Source organism: Aotus nancymaae, unplaced genomic scaffold (genome assembly GCF_030222135.1).
Source record: "Aotus nancymaae isolate 86718 unplaced genomic scaffold, 86718_ANA_hifiasm-v0.15.2.pri h1tg000053l, whole genome shotgun sequence".
NCBI lineage: Eukaryota > Metazoa > Chordata > Mammalia > Primates > Aotidae > Aotus > Aotus nancymaae.
In genome coordinates, this window is record NW_026988467.1 from 14114866 (window position 1) to 14125489 (window position 10624).

The 10624-nt window shown below is 52.6% G+C and overlaps 1 protein-coding gene across 1 annotated transcript in view; it reads left to right on the forward strand.

Annotated features, from left to right (window-relative positions):
• PADI3 (peptidyl arginine deiminase 3) overlaps window positions 1–9485 on the forward strand; it is a 38480-nt gene extending 28995 nt beyond the window's left edge. The window contains exons 14-16 of the mRNA XM_021668320.2: window positions 2645–2724; window positions 5811–5936; window positions 8110–9485. Coding sequence (XP_021523995.2) covers window positions 2645–2724; window positions 5811–5936; window positions 8110–8343 — 440 coding nt within the window. The 3' untranslated portion in view covers window positions 8344–9485. The remainder of the gene's footprint in view (window positions 1–2644; window positions 2725–5810; window positions 5937–8109) is intronic.
• Window positions 9486–10624: the final 1139 nt, after the last annotated feature.

A 10624-nucleotide genomic window follows, 5' to 3' on the forward strand; every position in this document is an offset into this window, starting at 1 on the left:
CATGCCCAGGCACAGCCCACTGGTAGCTAGGCCTCCGCTGTGAGGCCCAAGGCTGTGCCCTGACACCAGCAAGGGTCTGCCCAGCCCCACATGTGTCCCCGGCAAAGTGCAATATGAAATAGCAGATAAAAACCACCGTGAGAGGTCGAGAGAGAGACCTGGGGAGAAGGAAACAGCTTTATGCTGCAGCACCTTTAATGGTGCTCTTTTCCCGGCTCTTTAAACATGGGGCTGGCATTTGCTTTTTCTTTTTTGAGACAGGGTCTATCAGCTAGACTGGAGTGCAGTGGCATGATCTCAGCTCACCACAGCCTCCACCTCATAGACTTAAGTGATTCTCCCACTGCAGCCTCCTGAGTAGCTGGGACCACAGGCATGCACCACCATGCCTGGCTAAGTTTTTGTATTTTTTGTAGAGATGGAGTCTCGCCATGTTGCCCAGGCTGGTCTTGAACTCCTGAGCTCAAGTGATCTGTCTGTCTTGGCCTCCCAAAGTGCTGGGATTACAGGTGTGAACCACTGTGTCTGACCAGGGCCCAGTTTTTTTTTTTTTTTCCACTGGAGGAATTTTGAGAGAGGGAGTTGTTTGGACTGGAGTCATCCGGCAAGCTTGCTGGAAGGGCTCTCAAATTCACTCCCTTACCAGCCCCACAGAGACTGCGTGAATCCCAGAGGATCCTCCCTTTCTCGGTGACCCCAGGGGTCACAGGGCAAAGACCCTTTGGCACAAAGGATCGTAGACTTTCTTGGTCCCATGGCCTCAGGGGAGGCAGATAGCATCTGGACCAAATAGCTCAGAGAGTAAAAAGCTTCTGTAGAACTCAGACGCTCCCAAGTAGAATAGCTTCTGAAGTCCCCTGGCTCTCTGTTTGCCTGTGTTAACATTTTCCGACACAACCCTGGAGCCCCAGCAGTAAAGCAGAAGAGATACAGTCTTTCTTGACCCTGTCACTCCCTAAGGGACTGTGACTAGACTCCACTGAACCTAGAGTAAGTCTTAGAAATCCTCAAATCCAAAATATGGACCAGGCAGGGAGACATGCCACCTTCATCTTTCCAGGGAGAACCATGTTTATGGTGAGCAAGACCCAGGAATGGGTTGAGCAAAGTTATTCAACCTGCCCAGCTGGGAGGGAGAGTGGGAGAATTCACAGGTGGCAGGCCACAGCAGCCACCCCACAGGCTGGAGTGCAGTGGCATGATCTCAGCTCACTGCAGCCTCCACCTCCCAGACTTAAGCAATTCTCCCACTGCAGCCTCCCAAGTAACTGGGACCACAGGCATGCACCACCATGCCTGGCTAAGTTTTTGTATTTTTTGTAGAGATGGAGTCTCGCCATGTTGCCCAGGCTGGTCTTGAACTCCTGAGCTCAAGTGATCTGTCTGTCTTGGCCTCGCAAAGTGCTGGAATTACAGGTGTGAAGCACTGCATCTGGCCAGGACCCACTTTTTCTTTCTTTCTTTCTTTTTTTTTTTTTTTTTTTTCGCACTGGCGGAATTTTGAGAGAGGGAGCTGGCCGACGCTTAGGTAGTGACTGTGGTCTTATACAGACACAAAGGCCAGAGCACTTATCAGGCACCTCAGGGCTCCAGGCCTCATGCTGTGTGCATCACACGTGTTACCTCATTTGATCTCATGAGAGCCTGTGGGATGACTATCACCACATTTATACCCAAGAATGTGAGGCTCAGAGAGGGGAAGTCACTGGCCCAGAGGCCTCAGCAAGATTGCAGTGGAGCTGGGACTGGACCCCAGCTGCCTGCCTTTAACTGGGGTGAAGCGAGTGTTGGACCTGCAGATGTGCAGGTGGGTCGGGGAGCCCTCTCCTGTCCCTTGGTCAAGGCTTGAGGCCCTGGACTTGGATTTGAATCACAAGCCCCACATATCCTACCTGTGTGACCTTGGACAAGTCTTCTGACCTCTCTGAGTCTCAGTTTTCTTATCCGTAAGTGGGGATCATAATGCATACCTTGTGGGGCTCACCATGAGGGCTAAATGAGATGCTGAATGCGGGCACTCCCCTCGGGGCCTGCCCATGGTAAGCGCTTACTAAGTGGCAGCCATGAGGATTGCCTGCCATTGACTCTAGCCTCCCCTTCCCTGTCCAGTCTCATCTCCACGGGCACCCCGTCAGGCTGAGAAAAGCTGGGCCCCTGGGAGGTCCCCATTTCATGCAGTCACCTCCTGGAGGGCAGGGTTGGGGACTGGTGGTGTCCAGATCCAGGGACTGGCCGGTTCACTGGTCAGTGAACCTATAAAACCGGACTCTGATGGTGGGTGGGTGGGCAGCAACTGACCCAGCTCCCTGCTAAGTCAAAGCAAGAGGAATCCTCATCCAGTGCCCTGGGGCGGTTGTAAATTTCCAGGGAAAGGCGTTCCCACTTCCAATGAACTCAAATAAAGGTCTAAAGTTCATTGCGTAATGGCAACCAGACCCTCCCACTCCTTACACCCCCGGATGTGCACAGTGACCAAGGCAAGCTCGGACAGGAGGTGCCCACCCAAGGCCCGGGAAAGTCAGAGGCTGCTGACTCGGCAGGACCTGTAGCTGTCGACTTGGCTCCTAACTGTCTGCTTCCCTGAGCAGGTGGCCCTCACGTGGGTGCTGTGCCTGCCCTTCCCTTTCATCTCTCTCCTTCACAGATAATGAGCAAGTCAAGACCATCTCCATCAACCAGGTGCTCTCCAATGAAGGCCTCATCAGCTACAATAAATTTGTGCAGGTACAGGGGCTGTGGTGTACCTGCGGGCTGTGACTTGGGAGTAGACAGGGCTGGAGGCAAGAATGGGATACGTACATCTGAGGCTCACTCTTCGTGAAAGCTCAGGTTAAAACAGGCCCAGACGGAGGGGCCCCAACACCCTCCTTTGACCCAGGAGAAGTGAAGGGAGCAAGGCGTGTGCATGGGAGGAGGACAGGCATTCCAGGCAGAGGGAACAGCACAAGTGATGGCCCTGAGGTGGAATGAACAGGACTGGAGTGTTTTAGGACAGGCCAAGAGGTGGATGTGGAGCAAGAAGAGGCCAAGTCACATCACGGGAGGCCTCGTAGGGCATCGCTAGAACTTTGGCTGTGACTCTGAGTGAGATTCGAGGCCATTAGGGGATTGCAGAAGAGGAGAAACCAAGTCTTCTAATGACTTATGTATTAGAAAATCTCTTGGCCGGGCGTAGTGGCTCACGCTTGTAATCCCAGCACTTTGGGAGGCTGAGGCAGGTGGATCACAAGGTCAGGAGTTTGAGACCAGCCAGTTGGGGCATAACCCTGTCTGTACTAAAAATACAAAAATTAGCCAGGCATGGTGGTGTGTGCCTGTAATCCCAGCTACTCGGGAGGCTAAGGCAGGAGAATTGCTCAAACATGGGAGGCAGAGGTTGCAGTAAGCCGAGTGCGCCACTGCACTCCAGCCTGGGCGACAGAGCAGGAAAAAGAATATCTCTCTGCTGCTGTGTTGAAAGCATATTAATATTCTGTGGAGTTAAGGGGTGACAGTAGATTCCAGCAGGAACACACGGCACCTGGAGCTGGATAACTGGAGAAGAGGTTGATAAAGTGGATATTTACAAAGGCACAGGCAGGTTCAAGGAAACTAACAAGGGACTGTGCAGTGCCCCAGGCTAGGATGAGCAGGAAGGGTTACCACCCCTACAACTGAAGGAATGACGGAGAGGAACTGTTACTGGAACCTGGAAAGGCCAGCAGGAGACAGGAGATGTGACAGCCCACCCACAGTGACCCGGGGAGGGAGCTGCAGGGAACCTCAGCTGTATTCTCCTCCTTCTCTGCCCTCATTTGCTGAGCCCAGTCAGGAACCAGAGGACACTGAGTCCTTGATTCCTAGGGATGAGCCTCCCCATGCACAGAGCAGAGATGGGTGTCCAGTGTTCCAGAAGGGGAAGCAGAATTTCCCACACAGGGACTGCGTGAGTCGAAATCCTCCAAGAATGTCAAGACGGGATTAAACATGTAAGGGTTTTATTAGTGAAAATGCCTGTGTGAGGACATAGAGCGGGAGCCAGAGAAGACTGGGAGGCCCTGAGTGAAGAAGAGGGAAGGTGGGGTGCACACACCCTGTTCTGCATGTAGCCTGAGGAACCTTCAGCAAAGTTGTGGGGGATTCCACCAGCCATAATTGGCCACCAGAGGAGTCCCTCGTCTCTCAGAAACGGGTCTGCATGAGTGTACCCGTCACCCTCAGCCATTGGCTAGGAGCAGCTGGTGAGAGGTGTGACCTCAAACCCAGGAAGGGCTTCAGAGCTGGGCAGCAAGCACCTTGGTCAGTTCCACTCCTAAGCTGGAGATGTGCAAGAGGAGTTATGCCACATGGGGCAAGAGCAGAGACCCGAGAGGAAGGCATCGCGGTCCACCAGGCGGGAGCTGCTGGCCTTCAGACCAGGTGGGAAGCGGGCAGACTGGGAACAGACGGCAAAGGTAGCACCCACAGGACTTGCTGATGGATTGGATATGGAGGAGGGGATGGGATACATCAAGAATAACAGCAAGGCTTGTGGTCCTAACGGCTGAGTGAACAGCGGCGACATTTACGAAGCTGAAGAACCCTGGGGAAAGAGCAGGGTTGTGGGGGTAGAAATGAAGCTTCTCTTTGGACACATCGTGTTTGGAGAGACTGTTAGACGCCCAGGTGAAGATGCTAAATAGGCGGCCACGCTTACACACCTGAGCTCAGGAAAGAGATGGGCTGTATAAAGAGGTTGGGATTAGCCCGGCATGGTGGCGGGTACCTGTAATCCCAGCTACTCAGGAGGCAGAAGCAGGAGAATCACTTGAGCCCAGGAGGCATAGGTTGCAGTAAGCAAAGATTGCGCCACTGTACTCCAGCCTGGGTGACAGAGTGAGTCCCTACCTCAAACAAACAAGCAGGCCGGGCATGGTGGCTCACACCTGTAATCCCAGCACTTTGGGAGGCCGAGGTGGGCGGATCACCTGAGGTCAGGAGTTTGAGATCAGCCTGGCTAACTAAAAATACAAAAATTAGCTGGGTGTGGTGGTGCACACCTGTAGTCCCTGCTACTCAGGAAGCTGAGGCAGGAGAACCGCTTGAACCTGGGAGTCGGAGGTTGCAGTGAGCCGAGATTGTGCCATTGCACTCCAGCCTGGGTAACAGAGTGAGACTCCGTCTCAAAAACAAACAGACAGACAGTGTTGGGAGATACACATTTGGGAGTTGTCACTGTATAGAGGTGATTTAAACTATGAGACAGGCTGAGTGCAGTGGCTCACACCTGTAATCCCAGCACTTTAGGAGGCCGAGGTGGGCAGATCACCTGAGATCATGAGTTTGAGACCAACCTGGCCAACAAGGTGAAACCCTGTCTCTACTAAAAATACAAAAATTAGCTGGGTGTGATATGGCGGGCGCCTGTAATCCCAGCTACGTGGGAGTCTGAGGCAAGAGAATCACTCGAACCTGGGAGGCAGAGGTTGCACTGAGCCGAGATCACGCCACTGTGCTCCAGCCTGGGTGACGGAGCAAGACTCTGTCTCAAAAAAAAAGACAAAAGCCCCATGAGACAGAATGAGATTCTCTAAGGCATGGGGGATTTGAAGAAGACGGCCAAGGGCGCAGCACTCTGAAACACTCATTTTTAACCTTGCTGTGGTAGGACTGTGAGAGGGTGGACACGGGATAGGTAAATTTTGATAAAGGGGCACAAAGGTAAGATCTGTGTGGACAGTTGACCTGTGGGCAATTGGGTATCCTCCCTCTCCTCAACCAGACATGACGCCTTGGGTGCCCCCAACACACACTGGCAAGGTGTCCCCAACCGTGGCCCTTCCCCCCACCAGAGCTGCATCGACTGGAACCGTGAGGTGCTGAAGCGGGAGCTGGGCCTGGCGGAGTGTGACATCATCGACGTCCCACAGCTCTTCAAGACCGAGAGGAAAAAAGCAGTGGCCTTCTTTCCTGACTTGGTGAGGCCACCACCCGTGACTTCAAGTTTTGTCAGATCAGGCTGCAAACCTCTAAGCCGCAGAGGGGAAAAGTGTTTGGTCACAGTCATATTTAGGATTGTGGTGGTCAGTGGGGGTGGCAGGGAGAATCAGGGGTTCCATGGTGCTTCTCAGAGGAGCTTCTAGCTAGCTGACCTCCATGGTCCCTGTGGAATGCTTGTTGGTCAAGCCTTGGCCCAAGGGACATCAGGGAAGGGGACCACTTGACATTTGTGGAGTGAATGAATGATTGCATGAGGTCATGTGTGCAAAGCACATAGCATCAGCTGGAAATTCAGATGCTCATTCTGCTCTATTCCTCCCAGCTTGAGGCCCTTCATCCACCCACACATATTTAGGGTGTCCTGTGGCAGGTGCAGGGCTGACTAAGAATGCCCCCTGCTCTCAAGGGACTTTCAGTCTAACTTGTTAAGAGGGAAACTTTAGAAGCAGGCCGGGCTTGGTGGCTCACACCTGTAATCCCAGCACTTTGGAAGGCCAGGTGGGTAGATCACTGGAGGTCAGGAGTTTGAGACCAGCCTGGCCAACATGGCGAAACCCGGTCTCTACTAAAAATACAAAAATTAGCTGGGCTTGGTGGTACATGCCTGTAATCCCAGCTCCTCGGGAGGCTGAGGCAGGAGAATTGCTTGAACCCAGTTCTCTGAGGACATGTCCCAATGATCTATTTTGTATAATAAGGCGATGTGGCAGTTCAGAGGTGAGACAAAGCACTTCCAGCCTAAGAGGTAGAACTGGAGATCCAAGAAGGCTTTATGGAAGAAGTGGCCTTTGACTGAGCCTTGAGGGCTTTGACTCCCATGCTTCTAAATCTTTTTTTTTTTTTTTGAGATGGAGTCTTGCTCTGTTGTCCAGGCTGGAGTGCAGTGGCACGATCTCAGCTCACTACAACCTCCGCCTCCAGTGTTCAAGCAATTCTCCTGCCTCAGCCTCCCGAGTAGCTGGGATTACAGGCATGCACCACCACATCCGGCTAAGTTTTGTATTTTTAGTAGAGACAGGGTTTAACCATGTTGGCCAGGCTGGTCTCCAACTCCTGACCTCCAGTGATCAACCCGCCTTGGCCTCTCAAAGTGCTGGGATTACAGGTGTGAGCTGCTGCACCTGGCCTGCTTCTAAATCTTGAGCTTGCATTTGAAATACCTGGACAGGTGGGGCCCCACCCAGGTGGTGCTGATGCTGCCCTTTAGAGGAACACAGTTTGAGTCGCACTGCCATAGGTCACCCAGCTCCCCTCTCCATCCCTCCCCTCCTCCATCCCCTAGAAGAACTCAACTGTCCCATTGTCAGAGCCTTGTGGGGAACTTGTCCACACCACTATTGCTTCATGCCCCCCTTTTTCCTTCCTCTTTTCAGGCAACTTTTTGCCCTCCACTTGCAAAGCCTCTTGTCACTCCCCTTCCTTCCTGAATGTTCGAGGCTATCTTGTAATTATATGTGTACCCCCAGAAGTTTGTGCAATGATCCAGGTTCTTGTGTTCACAAGAAACAGAGTCCCACTCAAGCTAGCTTCAGCCAGAGGGAGTCTTAATACAAAGACACCAGAAACCTGAGGGCAGGATAGCTACAGCAGAGCCTGGAACCATCTCTCATCTCTGTGTCTACATCATTCATTCTCTCTTTCTCTCTTCCTCTCCACCTCCTCCTTCCTCTCCCTCTTCTTCCAGCTTGGCTTCCTTTGCTGCTCTGTCTCTGGGGACAAAGATGAGTATGGCCATGCACAGAGACACTGACATGGGCAGAGATCGGCTAGACTCTCCCTTTGTCAATTTCAAATTCCTGGGAGAGGGACTCTGATTGGTCCATTTTGGGCCAGCTGTCCTCCCTGGCCCAATCAGCTATGGCCTAGAAGGTTGGGATTCTGTAGCACAAACATGGCAGCTGGCACAACCCACAATTCCAAATTCACATTGGGGCAGTTTCCAGAGAATGTTGCCATAATGAGCTCTGTAGATGCTCCCAAAGGCACCTGGCTAAAGGGTTCTTCCCAGCCCCAGTTACCCTGTCATTGCATAGCAAACAGTGAGTAGCTATTATCAAGGCTGCCTGAAAGACAAACCTAGGTCCTGCAGGTAGACTAGAGGTGCGGGGTGGGAGCCCAGTGACGAAGTGCTGCCTCCCCTTCGGACTGCAGGTGAACATGCTGGTGCTGGGGAAGTACCTGGGCATCCCGAAGCCCTTCGGTCCCATCATCGATGGCCGCTGCTGCCTGGAGGAGAAGGTGCGGTCCCTGCTGGAGCCGCTGGGCCTGCACTGCACCTTCATCGACGACTTCACTCCATACCACATGCTGCACGGGGAGGTGCACTGCGGCACCAATGTGCGCAGAAAGCCCTTCTCCTTCAAGTGGTGGAACATGGTGCCCTGAGCCAGCTCCCACCCACCATCCTGTCCCCCTGGGGTGGGCCTTGGCCCAGGTGGTGGAGACAGAGACAGTCTCCTGAATGATAAGCACCAAGAGACCCCCAAAGCTCCAGATGAAACACTGAGGGTGACTGTCCCTCTCAGAAGCCTTTTCCCTGGAAGTGTCCATGCCTTACCTGCAACCCATTTGGTTTTCAGACTTGAATCTTCTTGGCCTCCCATAAAGAAGGACCTCATTTCTTACAGCCTCTCCCATAAATCAACACGACCCATGGAGATGTCCCCTCCTCACCCTGAAATCCTCCATTTGGGGACACATCCACATTGGGGGTCTAGAAACATCCACGTATCTCATCACCCATCTTGTCCTGTGCGTCCTAACAGAGGAAGGATCCATGATTCTGCTTTGATCCAATTGCTTCCCCTCTGCAGAGGAACAACCCTAAAACCAGGCCACTCTACACAAGACAGGCAGGAGAGATTCTTCCTCAAGCCCCCCCACCCCATAAAAAGGGAGTTGTGCATCCACTTAGATCAGGGCGGGACCATCATTCACCCTGCCAAGCTCCTGCCCAGGTGTTGAACCTCACCTAGCATGAGCTGTCACATAGTAGGAGCTTCTAGAAGCATGTGGAAGGAATGAGAGTTGTCCCTTAGCCTTATAAACTCCCCATCATCTGACATGCAGAAATCCAGCTTTGTCCAGAATCCTCCTGGAATTTCTTGGAGATGAAAGTACCTGGGGGATTGTTGGGTACTGGGAAGATGGAGTACAAGGATGTCCCATAATACACATGGTTGACTGTGGTGATCCACATGGTGAAGGTTAATATTAGGTGTCTGGAGAAGGATGTTTCATTGGCCCTGGGACCTCTCTCTGCAGGAGGAGAGACCCCTTCCTCTCCTCTGGACTGGTCCCAAGCTCCGTGTTGGCCTTGGGTCAGCGTTTCTACTCTGCCGCAGGAGAGGGGCTAAAGAGGCTAGATTCACCAAGACAGCTCACAGCAGGAAATCTCTGGGAATGAACCACTGAATTCAGGGGGTGGAGGTTGGGGGGTTTCTCAAGACGTGTGCCAGCTAGATGTGTGTTCTATATGGGTCCAGCTGCGTTTCCATCACTGGATAATAAATCAACAGAAACACAAATGGCTTGGCTCTCACGCTGACCTTTCTTTGAGCTTAGAATGAGACAGAGAGGAGAGAGGAGTTTCTTGCAGTTGACACATTTGCTTTCTTGACTCCCAAGAATTTGGGGCTGACATCCCAAATTCTGATAAGTCTGAGACTGCCTTGTCTTGGCCAGAGGATGGGTTAGGGCTGCCATGGACAGTTGCAATGATATGGACATATAAAAGCAAGCCTGGGGGTAAAATGCCAGACTCCCGGGATGAAGTGAGCATGGCAGGGATGGGGCCGGGCTGTGGCCAGAGGTTGCATTGTGGAAGGAGGGGCAGTGGGAAGCATGTGGAGGCCTATTGCATGCCCTTAGCAGCATCCTCCTTCCACCTGCAAGAGGCTGCAGGAAGCCTTCCTCAGAGCACTCGGGCACTGGCCCTCTGCCCTCCACCCTCCCAATCAAACCACAGAAACACAGTCCAGCTCTCTGCGGACTGGGTGGCTAGAGGTGTGTAGGTTTCTCCAGTGCTGCCTCCTGGCCATGGCTAACTTACGTTCTAGAACAGACTCCCAGTGCCCCCTCACATGCCCGGATTTTGACTCATTAAGCTCCTCCCACAACCTTCCCCAGCAAGGGAAGCTGAGACAGATGAAGATGCTGAGAACATCCTATTTTCTGAAAGGGTTTTGGGAGGGAAATGGGACTCTCTAGAGGATAAGTGCCTAAAATTAGCAGAACAGGGATTGAGTTTCCGAAAGGCTTTTCTCACCCCCAAGACTGGCCACAGGGCTCTGGGTGGACCCAGCATTAAGCCCTGGAAACTTCTTGCCTCTAAGTTGCTCCCTGTGCTCTAGGTTGGTATAGGCAGAGCAACTGAGCAGTGAAAAACCTAACCCCAAAGTGGACGAGAAGCGAAACGCATTTGAACATGGCATTCACCTGTCCACACAGCAAAGGACAGGTTTGTGGACAAAACCTGTGCGTTACTGTTCGAAGGCTGTTCTCACAAATTACCATAAACGAAGTGGCTTAAAACAACACAGAGGTCAGAAGTCTGACATGGTGTTGTGCTGGACCTCTACTGACTTCAGTCAAAGCTGGGCATGGTGGTACATGCCTGCAGTCCTAGTTGTTCGGGAGGCTGAGGCAGGCAGATTCCTTGAGACTA